The 27,710-nt window shown below is 45.6% G+C and overlaps 1 protein-coding gene across 1 annotated transcript in view; it reads right to left on the bottom strand.

The window, feature by feature from the left end:
• Positions 1-23,564, bottom strand: part of LIMS1 (LIM zinc finger domain containing 1) — a 71,939-nt gene extending 48,375 nt beyond the window's left edge. The window contains 1 exon segment of the mRNA XM_026034476.1: positions 23,547-23,564. Within this exon segment, the coding sequence (XP_025890261.1) occupies positions 23,547-23,557 (11 nt within the window). The 5' untranslated portion in view covers positions 23,558-23,564.
• Between the last annotated feature and the right edge of the window lie 4,146 nt (positions 23,565-27,710).

The following is a 27,710-nucleotide window of genomic DNA, read 5'->3' as shown; positions in this document are numbered from 1 at the left end:
CTGCCGAAAGGCAAGTGCTCAGGCAAAGCAGGAGAAAACAGAAATGAACAGAAACAATGGACCATTTTGTGCTAACTTGGGATTTGTGAAGTGTATTGGATCTGAGATTAGCATTCCTGACAGGAACGTCARTGTTCCTCTGAGGTGAGAATTTATACCTAAAACTTCCCTTTTTTAGGTCAGGTTTCTGGTGGAAAACAGGGGACATCATACTAAAAGATGCCCCAATAAATCTTTGGTTGTTAAAAATAAAGTTGATTGCTCCTTATCCCACTTCAGCAAGCACAGAGAATAAAAAGTTACTTCCTCTGAAAATGCTTGACAGCACTTTTTTCCCCCCTCTTCATTGGCCTCTCTCCAGTTGTTTTTCCATCTTTTCCAAAGCACAATAATCAAACCCACAAGGTACTGCCACCAAGACCCCACCATCACCAAGCCTGGCTGAGGGACCCTCCATTATATTTTACACACAGTATTCCCAAAATAAGACTTGTTCTTCTGTGCAAGAATATCCCATGGCCTGCTCACTTCAACATGTGCTCCAGGTCTTCTCCTTGACATCCGTCTGCTCAGTCACAGCCATCTGATCTTTCCTTCACAAGTGCAATGCTTCTCTCAAAGGGGTCTCACCTGCTTCTCCAGGCTGCCAAGATCATCTTGAATTCGGCTCCTGTCCCCCCTCTCAAGGTTCCTGCAAACCCTCCGAGCTCACRGCCACCAGCAGATTTCACAGCCAACCTTCAGTTCTTGCCTCCAGATTGCTGATGAAGTTACTGCACAGGGGAGGGAAAGCAGGAGCTCCTGCAAGGTGGTGACCTGGGGCCAAAAAAAGAATTCCTGTCCAAATGCCTTTGTTTTTTTTACTTTTTCCTCCCCCTCAAATCAGCTGCACAGTGGTACCTTAGTGGTACCTTAGGTGTAAAGGCAGTGATGAGTGACAAGAAAAGATGCACGGACACGAGGAGGAAGAGAAGCAGCAAAACTTGCGCTCCAGCAAAGTTAAACCTCGTGGCTCTGTAACACACTTCTTTTATTTGCTTATTTCTCTTACTCATGCTAGGCAAGGTCAGAGAAATGCCACTTACTCCTTCCCCTGTATTTATTATGGTTGTGTAACTGCCAAAGTTGGAAAACTGATTGCTTTGAAACAATCTGCTCTTAGAATTTTGTTTATTTTTAAATGTTGTACTCATCTCTAAGTGCTTATAAATTGACTGCATCCATACCTCACTGGGGTCAAGGTTAGGGTGACTGGATTTATAATTCTCCAGCAGCCTGTTTTTTTGCCACCTTTTCCAAATATAAATACTACATTTACCCTTCCGGATTCCTCCTGAAGCATCTTTCATGTACTCAGAAAGCATCATGAACAAATATTACAGCAATTCCTGAACCATTCAGCACTACTGCTGGCACCATATCCATATGATTAAGCCAAAATATTACAGAAATTGCATCACACGATGTCTGGCATTAATATTTAGAAAAGCATTCTTCTGCAACATTATTACTTCAGATTGCTATTTTCTTTAAGGATTAAACACTGACWGCCTGGGTCAGTCTGACAAGAACACCAGACTAATACTGAAATGCAAAATGGAACATCACRTTTCTGTTGGTGGAATGGCACAGGAAGACCAAAAGACACAGCTCCTTTAACAACCTATGGACATGTTTCAGCCCGAGYCTGCCTGCCTCTATTGCCAGTGACCTGACGCTAGAGGAGCAGGCAGAATGAGGCAGGCACCACGAGACACCCACGCGTAGGAGGRGCAGCTTCATTAACGAGCTCTCATTTACTTGAAAGGAGAAATGAAATAACGCTGAATCCCCGCTGCTTCCAGAGTGCCAAGTAAAATTCCTTTGAACAAACATGCGGCAATTGCATTTTCACTAATACTACCAGTAGTCACTTTGTTCCCAAATTCTTTGGCGCTGGATCAGGAATCTCATTCACAAATGCTCTGRAGCAAACGAGGCACCACCTGGCCTCCTTTCATCACTCTGCCTTCTAATGACTCTTTGCAAGTGGAGATCTCTCCCGCAATTAGGAAATACTCCAACTTAAAATAGGGTCTCCTCCCCACCCCATTCCTTACTTCAACTAGCAGGAGTCAATAATAAATAAATTACTTCTCCCCTCTCTTCTCTCAGCCATAGCTTTGGTTTGTGAAGGTCAGCACATCAACAGCATCTGACATTATATATTTTTTCTTTGAGTCTTCCATCCCCTAACAGTTTTCTTRCTGAAGGCATGGGCCTGGGTATCATCTGTCCAGACTTGCCTACTGCAAAAAGGGCCATGTAGTCAGGGCTGGTTGACACAGCAGAAGAGTGAGCTGGGGCATAAACATGAATGTGATAAAGCAGTGAAAACTCTCAGAAAAAAAAAAAAAAAAAGAAGAAGAAGAAGAAGAAAAAGCTTATTACAAAGACTGGATTTGTTTCAAGAGTGATTTGCTCAAAGTCTAGGTTAAGACACTCCACAAAACTAGGCTACTCGTGGTAATTCTCCACGCTACTTCAGACTTCCGGATTACTGACCAACTGTAACACGCAGAACACTTCTTTCATTAAAAAGGCATTTAACAGCACCGCTAAAAGAATAAATAGAGGGAGCAGAGGCACTGATGGAGGAAAAAACAAGTCATTACATATCAAACCAGYGAAGATGAGCTCAGTGAAAGAGCTTGTTTGGAGGGGGAAATACAGTGACTCACACTTCAAAATTTCAAGTGTTCTCAGTGCAAACTCTCACAAGACACTTACTCAAAGACTCTCAACTACTTTAAGTCTTCAGTCAGAGACTCTGTGGGCTCTCAGATTCGAATGACTTACCTAAGAATAACTGTTTTGACTCTGGGACTTCATTCACATTATTAGCAGGGTCTCAAAATCTGAATAAATGGCTGTTTCAATATGAAACAGCCTTGAAGTTTTTTGAGACACCGTTTTGCATATTTGTATACTGCGCAAGCAAGAGAAAGTGTTAGTATTTGTAAGATGGAAGACTTCTGTGCTTACTGCTTTTATCCTTCACCCACTGTATAGGTTTCCCATCTCTTGCCCCTTCCCCACCTCACTCCCCCGCTATACTGGGAGACACAGACACTGAGGAGCACAAAGACTCATATGCCAGAATTCACCTTCTTCAAGCACAGGCACATTTGCACAGTTCAGAAACACATGCAATGTGCTTTTTGAAGGTCAAAACAGCTTCAATATTTCTTCTCACAGGACAGCCCTTTCTAATCTGCATCTTTCTTCTGTTTCAATGCATTAACCCCAATAACCCAATCCCTTCAATTTGATGGCACTAGGGTCATACATTTGCATCAATCATATTAACATTTTCTCTGGTTCCCTTTCCATCACCSAAGCAGACTTCTGGTCTCTGCCTCCCCTCCCTTTTGCCTGAGTACCTTTCTCCTCCTCCAGAGTGGGTTATCCCAGTGGGTTATTTTCCCTATGAGTGGTTTTAAAGTAGTGCACTTGGAAGGAGCAAGGCTATGCACACAGGGGCAGTGTGGTGAAGCAAAAGATTATGCTTCAGAAGATCCTACCTTTAATCATGGTTGAAGTGAAGACTTCATTTGACATTTCACCCCACAGGCACAAGGGTGAGTAGTGACTGTAGTTGCTACCAGAAAAAGCTGCCAGTGCCAGCAGCTATGAAATGGCTTTCCAAGCTCATGCCATCATTTCTTCTCACCCCCGAGTGAGAAGAGCAAGGGGGCTCTGTACAGTCAAGCAGAGCAGCCATATCTAAAAGCATCTAAGGTACTTCTCCATTCAAGCTCCATCACTTGAAGTGCCATCRTGCTTATTAGTGAATTGTTAAAATGAACAAATTCAGTATCATCTCTATTTTTTCCCCATTTTTTTCCCTATTTTTGCTTATTTTTAAGATAGGCAGAAGGCCACGTCAAAGCAGGGAGCACGCTCCCGGGGTGACCAACCCTTCACACAGGGCAGTCCCTCATGTCCCACCTCCCGTTGCATTGTCCAGCTCCGTCCTGCTCCACGGCAGCATCTCACGGCGCCGGTTGCAGCCACCATCCCTCTCCAGCTCACCTGTAAGGCAGGGAGGTGCTTCCGTGCTCCAYGTAGAGCCCAGGGAGGCAGACGTGGAGGCAGGGCCGCTTCTCGAAGTCAAGGAGAAAGTAGAGGGAACCGAATCCCAGCCTGGGCCTCCGCCTGCCCTCACACCCCTGCTGCCCAGAGGAAAGCTCCGGGCAGGAGAACAAAACAAATTCGGAAGGGGAGGAAACGCAGAGCTCTGGAGCAAAGCGCTCAAGTCCAACCCCAGCTGATTTCGCAACCATCTGTCAGACCGAAGGCCTCTGCCATCTGAGAGGCAGCCGGGTGACACAGCCAGAYGAGAGACGACCGCTGGACTTCTCTTTTCCGTTGTCTAAGTGTCGATATGAGGCTGCCAGGGAAGCAAATGACTTCCTCCGTCTGTGGCCTCATGCACACGCCCCAGCGAGAGCGACCGAGGCCACGAGCCCCAGCGGGGCAACATGAGAGTTCACCCAAACCCAGCCGGCGGCTGGAGGAAGCAGGTCCCAGCTCCTGGAGCTTTATCTGCTCCCACAGGGCACCATGGGGCCACACGCAGCGTCCCAAGCACCTCCATTCCCCCAAGCCCACCTCCTGCCCTTCCTTTGCGACAGGCTCTGGAGGGAAAAGCGGTGTGAGGAGGTGGCCGGCGTAAAGAGGGAGACGTTCCTCCCAAACGCCTGGGCACGCTTCTTATATATATATATATAAGATATATATATCTTATATATATATATATAAGAAGCGCCTGGGCACGCTTCTTATATAATATATATATATATATATATATTATATATATATATATATTTTTTTTTTTTTTTGTTATTGTTGCTCTTGTAGAGGCCAGAGCGTTGCCGCTCAAGAGGCCTCCTGGTCGCAGGAGGAGGAGCGGGGACGCCGGTCGGGCGGCCATGTCAGTGATCTGCGGTGCAGCCACTGACATGGCTGCCCGGCCAGTGCAGCGTCCGGAGCTGGCCCCGGATCGCCACCYGCTGAAGAGGGATGTGGATGCTTGGGCTACCCTCTGCTCTCAGCTATCAGCGCATCCGCCAGCTCTTATCCCTGTAAAGCCATCGTATTAAAAACGGGATGCTCCCGCAGTGCACATCGCCAGTGTGGGGAGGAGGCGAATGAGAAGAGCTATAACCAAAGCTAGTAACAGCATGAGCTTTTGGAGAGTAACAAGGTGTGGTATTTCTCAAGATCTGTTTCTTTTCCGCTCAGAAATAATTATACGAGCCTCTCCAGCCACACACCCTCCACGAAGGAATGTGTAACAGGAGAGTCCGCGCTCCCAGGGATTATAAAACCAATCGCAACAGGGATTACACATATGCGGTGTGTTATGCATATAAACAACCAGGTTCAGAGGAAGAACACAGTTACTGTCACATTGTAGCCTTAAAACACCTTAAAGTTAAAACACCGATGCCTAAACCCAGTGCTCATCTGTAGCGATGTCTGGAACATCGTTCCTGCTCCCCTTGACTACAGCCAGCCCAGATTCTACCTCCATTTACTTCGAACTGCTGCAAAAACAGCAGGTCATAAAACTGGGTGGAATGTCAYGTGCTCAGAAAAGCCTGTAAATACTATTTTTTTCCTGTGACTTCATATGTGTGGTAAGGTACAATCAATTTTATCAGTGTGGAAAATAAGGCAAATGTGGAAGGATTGGGGCAGGACCAGAATTTCTCAGCTCAGAAATCAATGCTTTTTTTCGCTTAATCCATTCCCTTCCACCAAGTTACATATATAGGAGTAAATAAGGAAAATGTTAGCCCCAGGAAATGGGCTCTAATCTTGGACTTCCATCAATCCTCAAAATCAGGCAAGACTCATTTGATACTACTGCAAATATCTGACTTTCAAATTACCATGATGATGGTTATTCTGAACATAAGAATTAGCAGAATACAACAAAATCTCCAAATGTTGTACGTAAGTAAATATTCATTTTCTGCATTAGGGATTCAAAGAAGTTACTTCCTAACTTACTTTTGCTTTTTATGTGAGACATAGTTGCCAAGTTCTTTTGAATACAGCATACAACTGAATTCATTCAGGAAGGCTAAAAAGTGTCAACACTCCAATTTTACTACCATTTTTAGATCACGACAGCATCAATAATATGCAACTAGTATGCAATGTTTATGCACAAGGTGTTTCCCTTTTGGTTAAGGTATAAAAAGAGTATAAAAGGTTTTTTTTTTTTTTTTATTTTGCCTGTTTCAAAACTGCTCTGGTCTGAAAAATAAGGCATCACTCCAAAGTAAAGAGTAAGACTATAAAAATGTATGTATTTTTSTGACCAAAAAAATAACAAAAAGAGGAAAAAAGCTTGTTAATATGAAAGCAACTTGGCAAAACAATTTAGGTTCCCTCAACTTAAAAAAAAATGCAGATGATTTTTTTTTAAAGCCCAGCAACCTTTACAAAGGGCAATGTGGCTGTGGAAGCAACTTTGCTGCAGAGGCGCTTGCCTGCCCTGGGGGAAGAGCAGGAGCTGCCTGCAGCTCCCCCCTAACTCACAGAGTGGTTGAGKTTGGAAGGGATGTCTGGAGATCATCTAGTCCAACCCCCTGCTCCAGCAGGGATACCCAGAGCACGGGGCACAGGGCGGCATCCAGGCGGGTTTGGAAGATCTCCAGAGAAGGAGATTCCACAACCTCCCTGGGCAGCCTGTTGCCCATGGAATGGGATGCTGCTCCCAGTGCTGCATACAGCAATTGCKAGGCTATCCGGCAAGGCAGACCGGGCTGCTGTGCAACAGGAATACCCCGTTTGAGGCACTGTGGAAAAGCCAGGCTGGGACAGGCGAAGCACGCCATTTAGTTCCAGTTACACMTTTCACTACAACTGGAGCTCCAAGACACACATTTTTTTGGACTATTTATTCTTTATACAAACGCTTTCTCAAAAACAGAGCAGGCGATTGTAGAAAAGTGAAAAGACACTGCTTGCCCTAAAAGCTTAAAATGAAAACACAGAACGGAAAAGAGAGGAGTAAGTAAGTAAAAGATGTGATGCTGGGCACGTACTTTAATCTACCCCACATCCTGTCTTTGGTGCTGGGTCCCTGACTGCTGCCCTTTCAAGACTGTTAAACTCCTTGCTGCGTTTGGAGTTTGCTGGAAAGAGTTTGGGAGGATTCGCACAAGATTCTTGCATTGGCAACTCCGGAGGTCCTGGGAAAAGGCAGCCACAGGAAGGGCGACAAAGGCGGCACTAAACGGAGCCCAACACAGCAGTTAGTAGTTAAGTGCTGGAAAGGAAAGYGTACGAAATCCCAGTAAATGGATTCAAGGCAGCAACACAGCCAGGGAGATGTTGCTATAAAGCCCTGGATACACATTTGGCAAGAAACGGAAGCRAGAACAGTGCAAACACCTACAAAAAATGCTTGGAGTAATCCCACTGAATTCTGCTGAAATCACCGAGAACAGCTTTAGATGCACAGCAACTGCAAAGAGGGCATTTTAAGCCTTTTTTTTTTTTTTTTCCTGTTTCTGTAATTATTACAAAGCAGCTTTTAAGTTCTTTTAAGGTTTAAATATTAACTAAAGTGTTTTATCATCCAAAAAAGAATATCTTAAACTAGCAGTTCTCCGATGCTTCCCATACCTAAATCTGCAAATTAAATCCAGTTTCTATGAAGAACACATGCAAGATGGCTCAGCCCACAGTTCCTTTAAATTATGGCCTATTTCCTGACTTTTCAACCTAGAGATGCAAAAAGCTTTTAGAAAATTGAAATTGGCCCTTAGCTTTAACCACCAGTGCCAGGAACAATGGAACAGTGATTAGATACTGGAAATAAGAGGGAAAAGGGAAGGAATCCAAATGAAAATTAAACCTTCCTTGTGGTCAGATCAGCCGGTGGGTTTGCCAGCTGATTTCCTTTCAACTATGAAAGACCTTCATTAGCACCTTATTTGTACTTGGATAAAGTACAATAGAAATACATAGCGTATATAGAAAGAAAAAGAACATTTATATACCAACCATGCCAAAGAGCACGTATCTACCCAAAGGAAGGCATTAACATCACTGCTGGGACCCTGCTGTGCAGAAACAGAAAGCCTCATGTTTTGATTCAGAGCAACATCCTTTGCTTAAGGAGCAAGAGGCTTCTCTATAATCAGGCCAACATTAATGCAAGTTTAGATTGCTCAAAGGCACCTTCCAGATAGATAGATAGATAGATGCAGAAACAGAAAGCCTCATGTTTTGATTCAGAGCAACATCCTTTGCTTAAGGAGCAAGAGGCTTCTCTATAATCAGGCCAACATTAATGCAAGTTTAGATTGCTCAAAGGCACAAAATAGATAGATAGATAGATAGATAGATAAAAATAGATAAATAGATATATTTATCTAGATAAATAGATATATAAATAGATAAATAGATATATAAATAGATAAAAAACAGTCCAATCAAACTATTACTGAGGGTATAAACACAAAGGGTTTGGAAAAGAGACACCACATAGGAGCAATAGAGACCTTTTTCTTTTTCATTGAGGCAGGAGATGGATGCCCATTCAACAGCATCCATTGCTCTTTCAAGCAAGACAGTTGCTAAAAGAAAGAGTCCCTGTGTTTTCTGCTCCTTTACTTGTTGTTTGTGTTTGTGTACTTTGAAATACTCTCTTTCCCAAACAAAAAGAATGGTCCCTACACCATCCGTGGCTCTGCTCTCTGACCCTCAGCAGCTGCAGCCCCTTTGAAATCAGAATCCAGCAACACAGTCGATGCGCAGCCGATTTCACCGGTTCTCAGACTGTATCTAAAATGTTGCAGAGACATGATGCACAGTCCAACCAAAACTTCACTTCCAATGCCATTTATTAAAAGCACTGGCAGGTGACCTGCTCTGGGATAAAACCTACTAGTGCAAAACCTACCAGTTTATCATCAGCTTTCCCAGTGCTCAAGCAGCTCTGCACTGCGAGCTCTGTACAATCCTAGAGACCTATCATTAGCGCCAGCGCCCAGTCCTATCTGTCCTTCTGAGTGCAAGGGTACAACAAATATTCAGCATTAATGGGTCCAAATCCAAGCCTGAGCTATGTTCTATCTCACATATAAYGATCATCTTCAGCCATGTCTTATTTCAGAAACTGGTATAGGAATTAGAGCTGTGCAAATGAAATTTGCCCACACGGAAAATAACCGGAACGCAGCATGCCTAAAAATGCTAGCCTGTACTCCCAGGACAACATTTTAATCCTCAAGGCCATGTACATATACTCTTGAGACTTAAAAGTCTGGATTTCCTGTGCAACTCTTCTGGCTACATCACTATCACAACTTCCCCAGAAAAAAACAATTCAGAAAACAGCTGACTTGGTCGATGCATGAAACTAGGCACATTTCACAGGCTCTTTATTTTCTTTTTTCCCTTACTGCGGGGAGAGAGAGAGAGAGAGAGAGAGAGAAATAAAAAAGCTTTTAAACCCCCGCAAAAGACACCATTATTTTGTGGTAAATTGTTTCTCAAACTTCCAGAGGACTCAGGACATGAGACTCGGAGTCCTTCCAGAAGAGTTGTGAGGAGGAWCCACTGGATTGGCATCAAATCCTCCGGCCAACAACACAGGTAAAACAACAGGTGGACTTGAAGCTGGTCAGGCCACTTTTAGGAAAACCGTCCTTTTTTCCTCCCATACCTAAGCATTTCTGCAAAGAGCTGCAAAGCCAGGCTTCCAAGGACTRAGGGACCTCCATGCCCAGAGACCAGAGCTGCGACCAACCCAAGAGCAGAGAGCAGGGTRAACGAAGCCACTTCCCCACTCCGGTCCTGATCCTGCTGAGGGCAGCACAGCCAAAAACCAAGCCTGAGAGCAGGGTGACCTTTCTAAAGAGCCCTTGCCGCAGAGCTGCTCGTGTCATCCTCATTTGTTTTTAGTGCTCATTATAACGTCCCACGCCGGCCCTCGGGGACGCTGTCACTGCAAGGCAGGAAAGCCCTGTAAGAGGCATGTTCTCCAGGCCTRCCTCGTGCAAAATGAAACTTGAGTGCATGGCCAGCAACATCCAAGTACTGCAGGCAGCTGTTAATACCACATGCAGCTGCCACYGTTCTGCTGCCAAGTCCCCTGTCCTAGGCACAGCCTTGCAGCTACCCCTTTATACACACCCGTATTTATGTGGGAGATGATTATAGGTACTGCTGAGGAGCCAGAACCGGTGCACATCACTCCGCAGCAATCACCCCCCTTGCCTAAATTCATAAGAAACACAAACACAACACACATGCAAATCATGGTTTCAGCAACTTATTGGCTAAACCATTACAGTTGTCTAGAATCAAACTTGGTTAATGGAGGAGTAGGAGATGATGCCAAATGAACAGAAATAGTATTTTTAATCACTAAACCACAATGTGCTGCTTCTAAGGCCATGGAAAAGTACTGGTATAATGTGAAGTAACACAAGAAATGTTAACAAGTAGTTCAAATAAACCAGACATCTTAGAAACCCCAGTGAGAGACGTTACAACCAGGAGCGTTTCTTCCCGCCTTTCCTCTACTCTCTTCTGGGGATTCGGGGTATGGGACTGCAGCCACCTTGGCCACGCTGATGTTTAAGCACAGTTCTCCTGGTCACCGTCTTGCTCATGCCCATCACTTGCTCAGCAGTGTTACAAAGGCCCAACCAATACCTCTCTCCTACTTCCCCTTTCTTGAGCTGCTCTTTTGGCTTAAGTTTTAACAAAACACCGAGAGTTTGCAGCACCATCCTTGCCTAATTATCCCCCTCACTGGCATCTGAATGCTGTCCTGTGTAAAAATGAAACAAAATTGTCACTTGGGAGCCAATCTTCTGAGCAAGCAGAGGGGTAGCTTCTAGCTGTCTATGGATCTGAACTTTCGCTTTCCTGCTCATACTCAACTCAGCATGACAGTTTGCCAAACCACGCAAACTCAGGCATGCTAACAACGCTGCGTTGTCAAGATCTGTTTAGAAAATGGCAYGAGTAAAGCCAGGGGGTCATGCTGTAAAGCAAACGCTTCCTTAATTGAATTCAGACCTTTAATTTCAGACCTTATGTATGAAAGAAGCTCTAACGGCCCTACTGGCTATAAGGCAGACAAAAATTATACAAGATAATAGCATGTGCTCTGGTCAGTTTAGCCATTTATGTTCTGTTTATGGGCAGTTAAAGCTAAATCAAGGGTCAATGAACAGAACTACAAAATTTGGGCTGGCCTCCATGCGATTTGGAACTGCTGATGAACAGCACAGAATCAGTTAATGCCTCTAACTACGAGCGTTTGCATGAGTTATCAGAAACACTAAGCAACAAGGGATCAAACAGGGCTCRAGATATTTCTAGGCGCTTAAAAACATGCCCAAGATAACCATTATACTGATATAGTAATCTCTACACAGAGCTGTATAGAAAACATACATACAATCTCAAGGAACTGTCAGAAAACTCCACTAATCTATTTTCACTGAAGATAACAATATATGTGTACAGAATTTAAAGGAAGTTGATTCTGAATCACAGAAAAACCACTTGTGTAAGGGCAATAATTTCAACCTCTATTACAGAAGCTGGCAGCAAGGGAAGGCAGAATAATCATTTTTAAAGCAGAACATTTTTTGTTTCTTTCTATTCTCCAGAAGAGAAACCCAGATCCTAAATCATACAGCTCTCCTCTAACTTAAAAGCTACGGAAATGATGGCAGAGCAAAGGATGACACAAGAAGGACAGCGCACGGGCGTGTTTGCACATGGTTTTTTGCGAGGCAAATAATTGCTATTTGTTCCCAACAGGCAGGTCTCAAGGCTGCAAACCAGGGGAGGCAAGGAGACAACAGTGAAATATTTAACATTTCTAGAGTTCTCAGAGAAGGAGGGGGGAATTGTCCCTGAGCACAAGAACATGTTCCCTGGGTATTTCCAAATTGCCGTGAAGCTGCAAAAAAAAATGGAGGTAAAGTGCCCAAATTTTAAAATTCCTTTGCAAAGGCTGATCTGATTTTAAAAAAATATAGAGAGAATCATAGAATCATTATGGTTAGAAAAGACCTTCAAGATCATTGAGTCCTCCCATTGGAGATCCACCTTGCTTCCCTTTGGATATGGAAATACAAACAAACCCTTAGGAATCACTCTCAGACCATTTTAACTTYGAGGGATGGACACATTTCCTCCCCTCCAGAAAACACTTCTGTCTTCCTGGAAGACGCTCCTGTGCTTCTGGGGAAACGTGGGGCAACTTAACCTTTATTCTCACTGCATTCCCAGTCTCATGTTCCCGAAGACGCAGCCGGAGGGGTGACGGGCAGCGCGGCTCCGTACCGCGAGCTGCAGAGGGGAGCGAGCAGTAGCACGTTGGCCGCCCTGCCAGAAATGACCTCAGCTTGGCTGCTTCTCACTGGTGAATAAGCAAAAAGATTCTTCATTTTAGCTGCCATTTCCTGTCTTCTTTCCCCCTCCCTGTCACTCGTTATTAATGCGATTAGTTAATCGCGTGGCTTCGTGCCCCTGTGCTGAAGGGGAAAATGAAGGTGCTGCTGCCATTTGGCCTGAGGAAGCATCARCACTGTCCTCTGCAAAGTGCGAGCGGATAAACATGTGCTTTACAGACGCAAAGTGACTTTTTCTTTCTGAAAAAGATCAGAAAATCCATTTCCTAGCTGTCCCGATGAGATTTTTACCAGAAAAAAAGGTTATTCTGGTATTGAGAATAGGCAGAAAGGGTGGCATCCCTCCCGGGCAGAGTTTTGCAGATGGGATCGTACAAGCCCACGGCCTCCGGCTTGCAATTCCCYGGGCGCCGGAGCCGCTCTGCATCGCTCCGGCGCTCCTTGCAGGGAGTGAGGGGGCACATCCGCGTGCCAAGCGCATCCTGCGACGCCCGGCGGGGGGATCCGCAGAGTCACGGCTATCATTCCTACCAAGAATCCACTTCCCAGCCCTGCTCTCGCCAGATTTGAAATGCCACGAGCCTTTGTTACAACCCTGGCAGCACCGTCCTGCCAAGGGCCTGCTGTAATTTTCCTATGTTAAGGAAAAAACCCGCCAGCAGCAGCAATTTGTGAGGGTAAAAGACTGAAGTAAAGCACAGCTTAGCACAACACTGCTGGGGCAGCACCATCATCTACTCATGCTCAACATGTTAGCAATTCTTCCTGATACATTTCTTCCTTAAGAAGAAAGAATCAAGTAAAGGCGTCCTGTATTTGTTTATATACCCAGTCAGAAAATTGATAGTAATATTTTGCAGACAACATCCTACTGCAGCRCCTGCTTGTACACACTGAACTGAGACTTCGTTAGAGAATAATTTATGGAACAATCGCTTAAGAAAAATCTACATTTTCTTCCTGACACAATTCTTGACCGTTTGAATGGTTTGAATAATACACTTCAAATGAAGAGATACCTCTAGCTTGTAAGGATTCTACTTGTTTCTTGTTTTTGTTTTTTAAGAGATTTAACAGTGGAATTGATGTAGTTTAACACTCATGCCAGTCACGGATGTGAATGTCGGCAGAAAATGTGATGTGCCAACTCYTGGCTCCAAAGAAATGGAAATTTAAGCTCATAATTTTGCCTCAGTGAAGTCGGGATTTTAAGTGTTCTGAGCGATTAGGCCTATAAAGAGTTCACATTAAAGAAATTAATCCATTTATTTTCATGTAAATATACTGCACTACTACTTAATTTCACTTTAAATGAAGGGGTCAATTCTGTAAATTTTAATGTTCATTTTAAGACAAGAATATTTGAGACTATGAGCAAGTCATCTTCCCATGAGCATATCATCAGGAAAAMAAAAAGAAAATGAAACAAAKTTTTCAATAAATGCAGTTATGCTAACAACTTTGCAGCATTTATAGTTAAGCACCAAAGAGACCTTAAGCACTACAATTTGAAATGTCAGATAATGGGATGAACACTTCTGGTTTCTTGAAGGTTAGATCACTTCCATGGCATAAAGGAGCACAYGTGACAAACTATGAATTTTCTTATAATTAATTCAGGTAGACCTTGTCTCACTTAAATCCTCAAGACCAGCTACAAGAACATTATTATCTAAACTACATAGTGGATAACTGGGAAATCTCTTTGGCTGGAGCTATAGCCCTGATGATTTTGCAAACACTTTTGCAATAAAAAGGGTAAATGATGTGTCAGATGTCCTCAGTTCAGCTTTTACACTAAATTCTCTCCCAAGTTCAGCAGCGAGTACTGTCCAACCGCTGCAGTACGAACTGAGCACAGAACATTACTCARCATGTGAGGAAAAAAAAATATCCGCAGCTTGGCGGTACCACCATCAGACTCCCTGAGGCCCACACACATGGCAACAAAGGACAATTTCCAGAATTCCCACTGGTTTCGTTCTTTCTTTCAGAGAAGAGGAGCGACGATCCCAGCTGCCAATGCTACCCCCATAGAGCCGGTTGTGGCGCTCGCTGCTAGAGCAGTGGTGGCTCCGTAGGGCGCTCAGTGACCTCCAACCCATCCGTATTCCCTGCAGTTTTCGCTCTGCAGGGTCTGGTGAGTATTTCTGTGCATGCAAGGAAATAATTTTTAATTGCTCAAGGACTTGGGGCAAATCCACCGTGTTAATCAAACCCCACCGTAGCTACTCAAGAACATCAGCGACGTTTTACCTCAGATGTCCCAAAGAGGGAATTTCACAATTCTTCCTGCTCTGAGATCCTGTTCATCCTGAAGCTTCTCTAACAGGACAATGACATCGTGTAACAGCATTAAATTCCTTCAAGGTCTCTCTTAAAGGTCCACAAAAAAAAAGGGGGGAAGAAAAAGTAAAAGAAAAAAAAAAAAAAAGGCAGCTGAGCTGAAAGCTTTGTTGTGATATCTGAGTAGTAATGGAAGATTCCTGATCCTGGTTCCTCTCTCATTGTATTGAGTCCTACAACTTTTCCCAAAGGTAATGTCAAGGATCTTAACTGTACTGTTTACCCATCTCTGCGGAGTAATGATACAAGTATTGATTTCCACATTTATGACTCAGATTCAATTAAACCTAAGAGATTGAAATTATTTCCCTTTGTGTTACATTAGCAGAGCAACCATGAGCACAAGCCCTCCCCACATCAAAACCGATGGCGCTTGAAATAGCACTTTATTTTTTAATGTGCTTTTTGAAATGAAGCCCCCACCAGCAATCAATTCAATGCAATCCCGCCTCAACCCTCCCTTGAAGACATTTCAGGCTGGAAAAGGGCTTGAACGGCAGCAACCTGCTTCGTTAGGACAGCTGGGAGCTGAGGGCGCTGCCTTCCCTCGAGAGCAGCCCTGGAGGGTTCAACTGAGCTCTTCAGACACCAGGACCGACCGAGCTCTTCAGACACCACCAGGAGCCAATGCAGAAACTCCTCGACTCTGCTCAGGTCCCACTCAAGCAGCCAGGGCKGTGGTGCCCAGGCTGAAAGTGCAGCTTTTCCACAGAGTCTTGCGCAAAGACCGGAGACTTAGGACTKTGTCACTTCACTCTACACGGTCACTGGAAAAAAAAATTATCATTCCTTGGCTGTTTCAGCTGGCTGCAAAGTTAATCGCACAAAGTGCATCCCTACAGTCCCGTGCGCCGGGAGCAAACACGGCATCTTGATGCTTCGGCCCCAGGACACCGAGCTCCGAGCTTGGCATCGGATGCAGCGTAAGGTGGAATTTAACGGGAGCCGACACACGAGCTGGATGCCCAGGGAAAATGGGAGGCTTTTCTCCTTGAAAAGAAGAAATTCTAACTGCTACAGATTATAACAGAAGGGGATTCATTCTACTGCAGTAAATCCATGAGTTTTCCCCTAGGGACTGTCTTGGCTCAAGAGTTTCCTCTTTTTTTTTTTTTTATTTTTATTTTATTTCCTTTCCTGAAGACGTTATTCAGAGTTTCAATGAACAGCAAATGAGCCAAAACAATAAGTCCCACAGTTCTTTCGATTATTTTAAACAATAACCAATTTATTTTGATATTATTGTACATATAAAAAAAAAGTCATACTGCTTCATACAAGCATGCATGGCAAATGAGCATGCTGAGGAGGAAAAAAGGGGTAAACTTCTTCAGAAAGATAAGCAATTTTTAAAGTAAAATATACCCTGAGGATCAAACTAATACAATTATTCTAACAAGCAGGCCTTTTTTAGAAAATAAAAATAAAAAATTCCACTATAACCCACTAGCAAGGAAAGATCAAAGGGAACTTTCAAGCAGGCCAGGAAACAATCAAACCTTCCAGTCACCAAGAGGTTCCTTATCAGAGCCATAAACTCCAGTGAGTTTTAGTGRGAACCGCAAGCGGAAAAGCGACCCTGCATGTCCACAAGGGATTTTCATTCCCGCCATCACGCAGCACATACAGTCACCCTGACCCCTGTGCCAGCAGCCCCCGCTCTCGCTTGGAGGGCAGAGAGGACGGGCCGGGTTGCTGAGCAGAAAACCGCTATTAATCCCAGGGGCAGGACGCGCCGGATCTTGGGCTATTGATCCCAGGGGCAGGATGCGCCGGATCTCGCGTTGCTCCCATTATTYGGATCGAGGTCGAGCCACTGGCTCTCGGTGAGGCAGAGCCGGCCCTGCTGAGGACCAGGCAGCTCAGGACACTCTGCTAGGACGCMGTGGAAACTGTGGGGAATGGCCTTGGGATCTGCTGGGCAAGTGAGTGCCCATCCCTGGCCAGGGGACACACACCSGCTGCCCATGCATCAGCAAAAAAAAATAGAGGGAAAAAGGGAAAATTCCCTTCTGGAGAGGCAGACGCCGCTGCGGGTGACAGGGCCGCTCGGGGGCTGCGGGGCCTCTGCTCGAGCTGCCCCTTCCTCCACCACCTCCTGCTCTCCCTTGTTCCCCAAAACTGCCGGTAAAACCTCCGGAGACCGCGGCACGGCCTCTGCCCACGGAAGACGGGGCAAGTTCGTCCTTGGCGCACACAGGCCCCAGCGGCCTCCAGGACCCCCCTGAGCCCCRCGGAGGAGGCTTCTCCTGAGGGAGAAGTCCATGGACCTGGGGAAAGGCCATCGGCCATCACCGCTGTTGCCTCCCGATGGTCACGGGCGGCCTCCGCACGCGCTGCCCTCCCACCGCCTTCACTCAACAGCCACGGGTGGAAATCGTGTTCTCTCCCCCGCCACACACAGAAGCATTTGGCCCTCAGTTAAACCAAATAGCCTTTTTYCCCCCTCTGTTAGGACTAGGTCTCACGGTCCCCGGGTGACCCCGGTGGGAGGACGGCGCGGAGGCGGCCGCGCGGCCGCCGCTCACCCCCAGCGCCACAAAAGCCGCTTGTGTCAGGCTCGGAACCGCTCGGATGCGGACGACCCTCTCCCATGACGGCCTTTCTTCTTCCTCTTCTAACAAGAAACAAAAACAAGCTACTAATTTTAATCCTGATTTTAGGAAATTTTATTAATTTTACCGATTTTGCTTTTTTTTTTTTTTTTCTCCAAATATACTTGGCCAATGCTAAACAGCTACAGATTTGTATGCAACTGGTATTAAACAACAGCTTTGCTGATTACATTTTTGAAGAAAATAAGAAAAGGGAAAAATCTCACTTTCYTTTGAAGGCTTTACTTGTATTTGTTTGTGCATTCCATATGTTATCCGCATAATTCCCTAGAGTTTTCCAGGCAGCCATACACATACCCTTGTAATGGAAGAAGCACAGGAAACCCTGGAAACATCCAACTGTGTGCAAGCATTTAAAGCTCAGGCAGCCTAATGCAGAAAGGGAACCTCCCTGAAACAAACATCTCCAGATGTTCTAACATATTTAGACATACAAACTATATGTGTGTGTGTATATATGTATAAAATGTGACTAAGGCATGAAAAGCCAAAAGAATGTTCTCATTTCCTGAAGCTGGCCAACAAAAAGGAAAAAATGTGAACRAAGTACACAGATTTCGGAAGTCAAGTTTTTCTTAGCAACAGCGGCTTTAAAATTACCCACTTTGGCTCCTTTCTAACATAACCAGCCCTATTGCCTGTGTCTTGCAACTGGCATATACATGTAGGAAGAAAGGGAGAAGGAATTTTTTTTTCTAGGATGTTTAGAAACGTGACAGTGATTGAAGGAAACACCTCCCTCACCCTTCTGCTTTGAGAAAGCAGCCACGTGAGCTGGGAGCTGCCTGTCCCACAGGTCTGTCTCTGCACATAGTTTGGCTTGGCCTGTAAGATCTCCAGGACAGAGCTCCCACTCCTCCTTTTCTTTCTTTTTTTTTTGCAATAATACCAGACTGATGCAGAAAATAGCGCTCTAACACCAACAGCCTCCAGTTCCTCGGATCGCGGAAAGCAGCGGATTCAGCACATTCAGAACACTTTTTGTGAAGTCGGGGAATGCCAGCGGATGAGGCGCGCGTTGCAGCAGGCATGGATGTGCTGCTGCTCTTGCCCGCCTGCCCGGCACGGTGGCGGGAAAGGGGGTCTCCTTCCTCCGAATGCTCTGGGGTTGAGTTGGCGCGAGCCAGTCCTGTGACAGCGGTGATGAAACCACGACGGGAGGTGCTTCCTTCGCCATGGGCATCTTTGAACCATCTACCAGTAGCAGACCCCTCTTCCAGACTATGAGAGCTTGGAAGCAGTCCGGTCCCACCAGGGATGTCCAAATGCAGCCTCYGTTCTGGCTCCAGACCACAAAAAAACATTGCTTGGTCCTCTTAGACGCCAAACCTCCTCATAGGAATCCCATATTTAACATCATTCTCCAAAGCCATGGTTACATGGTCCMGCCAAACCAACATAACTCCATGTTTCCATCAAAACGGGTATTTCCACCTTCTTTCTGTGCTTCCCCTTCTCACATCACTACCACGTATAAGATGAGGAAGGTGATCCCAGTTCTAAATCCCTGTGTCTACCCACCCCGCCTGGGGCTTCCAGCCGGAGCGGCTCCTGCCGCAGTTTCCCGAGCAGCCGGCTGTGCCGGCTCGGGATGTGGATACGAGGGATGGGGAAGGGGCGATCCGTGCTCTGCCCGAGCGTTGCGGTAGCCTCGGGAAGGACGAGCAGCTCCAGTGCAGCACCAGCCGCGGGGACAGTCTYTCCTGCTTCCCGAAATGGGGCAGATCTGGCTCTGGGAAACGAGGCCCTGCAGAGTGAATTGCAGCTCATTTACCAGCAGGCCAGGGTAAAAATAAATTACTTAATCGAGCACAAATGCTGGTCATAAATTGTCTCCAGTCTTTCTCCATGTTTCACAGAGGCGGCTGCTCTCTCTGCCACAAAATGTAATTTATTCTGCCATCAAGGCAGCTTAGAAGTGCACGCTTTTCATCTGCAAAGCAAGAAACCTAAGTATGAACCTACATATTTGCAGCCCCTCACAACGAGGGGCTGGATAAAACATGCGTATTTTGCAAGCGGATGCTGCTTTGCTGAATCAGCCCCGGGGCTGCAGGGTCCCCGCTCCTCGCCTGGCACGCTCCCCAGCGCAGACAGCCAAACTGTATTTGTCATTCCCAAATTAGGGGCCCACACGCGCCAGCAGGAACGAAGTGAGCGCACCCAGTGAGCCGCTGCCGCTGCTCCAAGAGGCAGCGGGTGCCTCGTCCCCGCTCGCGGCAGCTCCCGTCGCATCCCAGCTCCCAGGCTGGGAACAGGCTGGTGCCACCAAAACCCACTGACCCAGGGATCTGCTGCAGACCTCATCCCCGAGCTGGCAGAGCCCTGTGTGCTCTCCCGGCTTGCAATCCACCTTCCCGCTTCTCCAGCTGCCTGAATTTAGGGAAGACCTCCCTTGGTTCACCTGTTCTTCCCCCTTCCCTGTGCAGAGCAGATTTCCAGATACTTGTCCACACRATCTTCCCTCCCCATGTGGATGCTGCAGTTGTGTCACCAGCAAGGGGTCTGGATGGGAGCCGCTCTCCCATTTTATGGCCTCCCCAYATTTAGCCAGCATTACTGTGTTGCTTTGCAGTGCTCTTTCCCTAGTTCTCCCCTTTTACATTCAGACAACAGATACAAATATTAATATATAATACAAATATTAATACAAAATATTCTTATTTATCTACRTGTAACAACCTCTCCTTATCTCTTAGGCCACTTAGGAAACACTCATAWAAATCGCTGGACTGTCTTAGACACGCCAATTATCCACACCAGCTTCCCATCCACAAYACCAATAGGAAACCCAAAGATTTTAGCTCTCCTGTTCCCATCAGTTTCATCAATAAGAAGTCCATRTCCACAGTTGTTCTCAGAACTTCAGAGGTTTAATGTCAGCAGTGATTGACACAACCCAAATCCAACCAACGCAGCATGTAGACATAATGTGTGTCTCCTTAGCAAATTCCATACTGGTGGCTGGTGTTTTTTTGAAGTAGTAAAAAGCGGTGAATAAAGGATGATCTGCGCCCAAATTTAAGGACTTCTGATTTAAAATGTAAGAGAAAACAGCATGGGAGATGCAGAGCATAAAACTTCGCCCTGGGTGACAGCCCTGTTGCAACACTACTGCCACACGTTGCAGAGGGTGATAACAAGGATTTAYGCTCAGGCACCTCTATGATACTCATAAACATGCCAGTCCCGTCCTTCTTAGTGCAGCAGGAACACGTTTGCAGACAGGGGGTTCACTTGGCCTAGAAGCAGTTTGTCACGAGCCCATTCACCAACTCGGCCCACCAGCATCTCCAGCTGGGGAGACAAATTCCATGAAACTCCGTTACATAAAGAGCTGTAGAGGTGCACAAATCCAGCCAGGCAAGCCACAGTACCTTGACTGTTTTCACAGACAGATCTTTCCTGTCTGCTTATAAAAAATGCTAGTAAGCAATTTTATGGAGAATTTTAAACTTCAGAGAAAGGAAATGCTGAAATAGCTACAAAGGAGTGTCCCAAACAAACAAAACAAAACAAAACAAAATAAAAAATAAAAGGAGGGAAAAAAAGGGAAAAGGGGAAAAAAAAAAGGGAAGAGAGTTTGCTTCAAGCTACCATCGGGTGTTTTGTTTTCCCTCATTGTCAAGCTGAATTAAGGAATCCCATCCTTTCAGCCCTTTAATGCACATTTCTGCCTCCACGCCAGGGCTCCTCTTGTCCCAGTTGCAACCGTGGGGCACTGTGACAGATCACTAAAACTACAAGAGCGGGAGACCACAAACACAGAGGCTGGATTGTTCATCCTGTGGGTGGCTTGCACAATGTAGGACCTCTGCTATCACAACATAACTGTCATTTCRATTTTCCTCGTCAGCAGCACTTGCCACAATGGAAAGATCTTACCTAAGCAACTTTCACCCCGACAATCAAGCTGCTTTTAACACAGAAAATACCCCGAGTGTCCCTGCGTTGAAAAATATTACGAGATTGTATTAAGTATGGAGGGAGAAACCTTCAAATGGGATTTGGAACAGAACAAAACGCAGACAAACCAGGATGTCCAACACGACGCGCTCAGCGCGAAACCGCAACGGTGAGAGCTGCAAAGATGCCTTAAGTGCTTTGATAATAAATATTTTATTGCAACTTGAAAAAGAGTGTGTTAACTATGCACGTTATCCTCAGCACATTATGGGCCGTAAGTGGCTCCCTGGCAGTAAACTACGGAGCCGGGTCTGAGAGAGAGACCTGTGGGTTACAAGTACAATTTTACTACAGTATCACATATAGTTTCTTATTTACGGAGTCTCTCATCAGGGCATTCAAAAGCAAATGCTCTAAAGTACTTACAGTTTTCAGCTTCAGTCTGCTTTATAGTGGAGCAGGATCTCTAAAGCATATGAGTCTATATTGCTTTTTTTTTCAAATACAGTTATGCTTCAAATAAAGAGGGTCTCTCTTTGGTCAGTATTTTACTACATGTTGGACTCTATTTACTACTGTGCGGAAATGCTTAAGATAATAAATGCCCTGAATTGCAAACTTTTCTCTGAATGCCATGAGAAAGCATCTGGAAAAAAAAATTGTCAAAAAACCCTACAACTTGTGGTTCCTTCTTCTTCTCCCCCTACCCTCAACAACTTGTGCACTCTCGACCCAAACATCACACAACTGCATCTCACATTCAGATGCTGAAATCTGTGTTCTTTTGCTTCAATTTGAGGATAYTCATATAATGAATAAGCACTACACTAACCAGTTATCAGCATCTCGAAGCACAGTCAGCATTTCTGAAGCTGCAAGCAAGACAGCGGCAACAATCAGTTCAGAAAGCCTCCATAAAGTGAAGATTRATATATATATATATATAATATATATACATACATATATATATAAACACACATATATCTATCAGAGCAAACATCCCTTAGAACAGTAAAGTCTCCAGTGGGCATATCTGCCCACCAGATGTCTGATCCTAGGCCACGTACAGAATGTGGACAGAGACCTCACATCATGCTTTTTTCTGTTCTTTCTCTTCCTCCAAACTCAGATTATGTTGCCTCCCTAATTTAGAACAGAAAGGCAGGACCTGAAATCGCCTGGGAGTTTCAGCATGTGGAAGCTCTTGAGATCAGCTTTATATTTGTTTTAAAAAGCTGCTTTGAATGAAATACTTACAGTTCTAGTGCATTTCTTTCCAGAAGAGCCAAATCAAGAAAATGACCCTATTTCGAACCTCCTCCCCATTCCCATCCTACCCAACCAAAAGCCACTTCGCACAAGCCTTATCCCTTAGCTTTGCTTTGATTGCAACGAGCCGGGATGGTCTGCAGAAAAATCCCCGTGCCAGAAACCTTCCCCTGCAGCCATCCCTGCAGGAACTGCCTCGGCCAACTCACGCACTGGAGGCAAATGGTCATTATTATTATTATTATTATTATTATTATTATTATTATTTTGCATTATCCAAAGCTGAGCTAGGTCCAGCCTGTCGGGCTCCTGCGCCTTCCCCTGCGCCGCGACCCCGGTGCTGCCCCATGCGCCGCACGAGCAGCCGCGCGCGGGCGCTGAGGACGGATGCAGCTCAACACACGTCGAGCGGGTCCCGCGGCTGCCCCGGTCAGCCGGGCTCAGGCTGCGGCTGCCGCGGGTTTTCTCTGAAGGTGTGTCCGGTGCTGGAAGGAAAACACGCAGCAGGAACGAGCCCTGGGGGAGATAAGGCGGCCGGTCCCTAGTCCAAAGCCCGGTGCCCGCGGCTGCTCCCAGCCCGCGGGCCCAGCCTGGGATCAGACACTTCCCCTTCCCTCAGCCCCATGGATTTCAATATAGCAGCCCTATAAGATGCTTTAGTTTGGATCCTTCTTCCCAAGAAACGCTTGAAATACGGCAGCCGCAGCGCGACAGCCTCCTTGTCCCACGGCTCATCCCTGCTAAACTTTCCCAGACGCGGCTGCAAGGATGCACGTCGCGTTACACACACCAGGCTCGCGCCAGAGCTCCCAACCAACGCGCTCCCTAACGCCGGGAGCACCGAGCCCGAACCCGCGCCCTGCTCCAAGCGCGGCTTTTAGGGAAAAACTCCCGCGGAAAAYGCCCCGCGACGCCGCGTTCCCCCGCGGCGGCCGCACGGGAGGGCAGCCCGGGCCCTTCCTACCTGTTGGTCATGCCCGCCGCCACCCCCAGCATCCCGCCGCCGGCCTTCCTCCCGCCACCGCGAGGAGSAGGAGGAGGAGGAGAAGGAGGAGGAGGAGCCGGCGCGGCCGTAATGGCGCCAGCGCCGCCCCGTAGCCTGGGCCGAGCAGGGTGTCCCGTTCCTCCTCTCCTCCCGCTACAGTTTGCTCCTTTCTTTCTCTCTTTTTCTTTCTCTTCTTTCTTTTTTTTCCCCCTTTCTTTTTCTTTTTTTTTTTTTCTTCCTTTGCTTTCCTCCTCAGCCCTCACTCCAATGGAGAGGCTTCACTTGCACCATTTAGAAGTCCCTCCTTGGGCCACCTCACAGGGACGGCACACGGGAGCCAGGCACCCTTCACTAGGAGTGAGACATTCCGTGGCCTTTTCCAGAAGTAACGATTCCTATTAAAACCATTCCAACTTGTTCTTTTAGTTTTTAAAACTAAAACTATGCAGTTTCATCACACTCCCCACAATAGGGCCATTGTCCTACCAGCAACAGAACTACTGCCTTATCCAGAGGCACCAAATATATATATATCTTCATGAGTATTTGCTAGAGCAAAATTCTCTTTTAATCGAGGTTATTTTTAATAATCACACAGAGCGGGGCTTGCACCTCACTCAGGCTGAGCTGCCTTCTTCGGAAAGCAAGTAACAGCAGTAAGTAATACCAGCCTAAAGGCACAGACCCTGCTTTACTGCGACAGAGAGCCTCATTCAAAACCATTGAAGTTTCAGAAAACAATGAGCAAATTAAATTTTTTTTCTTCTGTTGGAAGAAAAAAAAAAAAAAGCCGGGATTAAGGAGAGCTCTTGGAGGAGAAGCCAGCTGGGGAATACATGAGGCGAGGCAGGTAAAAACCAATGCGGGCGGGTACAAATGAGGGTACACGTAACTTGCCCAACGTGTACGCGAAGTGCAGCTGCTCCAGCACCCACTGTCAACCAGGAAAAGCATCCAGGTGCTCTGGGTGGCTCCCTGGAGCGGTCTGATGGCCACGCGATGGGCTTGGAGCCAAATGCGGCAAAACATCCGCATGGCGGGGACTGCGTTTCTGTACAMAGAGCAAAATAACGTCAGGTTTGGAAAAGGAAAGGGCTGGTGTGCCAAGAGAAAKGRRAAAAAAAAAAAAAAAAAAAAGGCACTTACTTTAATGAGTCTGTCAGCAAAGCTTCCTTATATCATCCCTGCAGATAGGTACTCGTCCTGTGCCAGAGGAAGGTATTAATGCCCTTGGGGCTTTCTCTCATCAGCCTTGGGCAGCGCGCCACCTCGCTCAGATCGCTCCCAGCAGCTTCTCCAAGGTTGTTAATGAAGAGCCCTGGGACTGCAGCAAGAGTTGGGGCCTCCCACATCAGCTCTCCTGCCGGGCCCCACACGGCCCCCTAGGCTCATGGGACTCTGGGAAGTGCTGCATGGAGGGCAGGTAGGAATCGCGGGTCAGCGACGGCCTCCCGAGCGTTGGCCCTTTGTGGAGAATTCGCCTCTTGCCCTGGGGRTCTCATTGTCGTTTTGTTTTCCCCTGCACTAGGAATCCCCCTTCCTAATAATCTCCATCCCATGGTACAAGAGGGTTCTGGCATTCTGATTAACTTGTAAAATGTGGTCCAGAGTTCTCTGGCAACTGATCTAATAGAATTTGCAAAAACACACCACACACAGGGAAAGAAGTCACCCGTTCCAGTCCAATATAATAARAGACTGTGACCGTTTCGTTGTAATGCAATTTTTAAAAAATATGGTAATCTGATGACTTAGTTCTGCTTGCAAAATGACCAGCCAGTCAGACCTGCTACTAATGCACTTGCTCTCAGGGAAGATAAGTGCCACTATCCCTAGCAGGCAAGTGAGGGGACAGAGACAGAGAAAGGGAAATAAAGAGCAGAGCAGAAAGGCGCTGCTGGCTAAAGGGATCTGACGGCCCTGCCTCAGTGGCAGCGTGACAGCTGTCATCACATGGATCCCTATCTTTACATTAAGTTCTTTTTCATTACCTGGGAGAAGTATTTTATAATGTTGTCATAATGACAYGTAGAGCCTTAGAGTAAATGGGAGCCCACGCACTGAAAAAATAAGTATCATCGCGTAATCTTCACTATCTCTTTAGTTGCAGTAAGGCTGGTGGTAGATTTTCCTTATGTAAAGACAGAGGACACCAAGCAAAAGTTTTAATTTAGGATTTACGACCCAGGGTCCTGTCTGCTGTCATCTTCAGACTGCCATATTTGTTCTAAGTTTTGCTTTTCCTCAGAACTTCTTGAAGCTGCAGATGTTTTTCTTCTGCATGTTCTTACTGACTCTGAGTGCCTGTTAACACAGCAGCTACCCATTTGTTTATATAATCAATGGATTTCAACTGTAAACAGCATCAGTGTTCACCACATACCTTCAACAACAAAGGCCCCCTCAAATGTCTGCTGACCACTTAAGTATGAGTAATTTTCGAACACAAGGCATTCAGCTGATTATTCCTAACACCACCTTTAATGAATTCACAACAAATTATTTAGGTTTCACAGTCTTGATCATCATTAATACTTTTCTTTTTACGCTCATTTATAGAAACTATTGAAGTTTCTACTTCTATTGAAGACGAGCTATTTGATCTCTATCATAAAAAAGTAAGATAGAGCTTAGCTAGAGACTTGCTTTAGAGATCATTTTGACTTATTTTAAGGCAAAATAGAAGTTCGAGGTATCTATTCCAAGCTGACTGCTTGTTCAAGATCAATGCATAAAGCTATAAAAAAGTTTATTTAGTACACAGTTATCCGTGCTATTCATTATGCTATTCTCATTATGCTCTGTCCCTCATGAAGAATAAATTACCCTCTAAACTATCCCAAATTCTTAACCCACCCATCAGAAATAGTTGTTCCAAGCCATCAGTGTTCACCCAGGAAAGCTAGGACATGTCTAGTACAATTATACTGAAATCTTGCAAGTGGAGAGACTGTGTCTCAAGGTAGGGSAGGCACAGGAGGCAGTTGCTGGGCTAACTCCTAGGGTTGGGATAAGTTGGGAAAAACAACCCATAACTCAATGCAATGCAAGTAAGCCTTCTTTCTTCTTTTTTTTTTTTTTTTTTTTTTTTTTTTTTTTTTTTTTTTTTTTTTTTTTTTTTTTTTTTTTTTTTTTTTTCTCTGCTTAAAGCTCTTTGTCAGGGCAATGTCCAACCTCTACAGAACACTGCAAAAATCAACCCTCCTGCAGGAAAAGCCCAATAGATGCACTGTCCCTTACTTAACTCTTTGCAAGTAACTGGTTTAACCGGTTTCCGCAAAGAAAGGCGGATCGGGATGCCAGGGCACTGACACTGAGTCACCACAGACACAGGAGGAGCCTTTCTAAGTTTTTATTGCCTCGGGCTGTGTCTCCTTCTGCCCTGTCAGCGGCTGCAGCGCCYGGCCTGCCCTGCTGGCTGGCGGCACCTGGGCCTGGCTCTGTGCAAAGGTTGGCAGAGGGCTGGGGTGGCAGGTTTAAGCTAGGTTTAAGTACCTGCCCAACTACGAGCAGTGGGAGGCATGAGCTATTCTACATAAATATTTAAATAGTGAAAGTCAAAATGATAGTTTTGGCCTTCTGCAGCACCAAAACGAATGCTGAGCATCGGCAAGTAAACTGCTCAAAGGGGAATAATGACAGTAAAACTGCATTTAGGTAAAGGTCTGTTATGGAATTATGTAATGGGTTCCTTGGTTTTTACTCTTAGCTGTTTTTCATGATAGAAGGGACATAAAGGATAAAAAGGTTTTTCAGGATAAAAAGTGATATTTTTCCACAGTGGATGCACTTGGGAAAAGGTCTGAATACACTGAGAAGAAACTTCATTTTTTAAGTCATTAAGGCTTCTAAGAGCAGCAATAATAATAAAAATGGAGCCATATATGCATATATAGCTGCAGCCTGATCCCTATCAATTTAAAACACTTTGAGAGGCCATTGTTAAGAGGACTGGGACTATGTCCAAACAGCATTTGGTGCTTACAGYGTCCGATTACTTCTAGCTTCTTTCTTCATAGCAAGACTGCAGACATTTAACTTAGTCAGCAAAAAKAATACATTATTTGTTAATACCAAGCACTACTTAATTGCTGAAACAGTAACTGATGTTTATGTTTCTACTTTATTTTACTATCTTCCATC

The sequence above is a fragment of the Nothoprocta perdicaria genome, unplaced genomic scaffold, assembly GCF_003342845.1.
Source record: "Nothoprocta perdicaria isolate Ctin4 unplaced genomic scaffold, notPer1 scaffold_144, whole genome shotgun sequence".
Lineage (NCBI taxonomy): Eukaryota > Metazoa > Chordata > Aves > Tinamiformes > Tinamidae > Nothoprocta > Nothoprocta perdicaria.
This window is presented reverse-complemented; position numbering and strand designations above follow the sequence as displayed.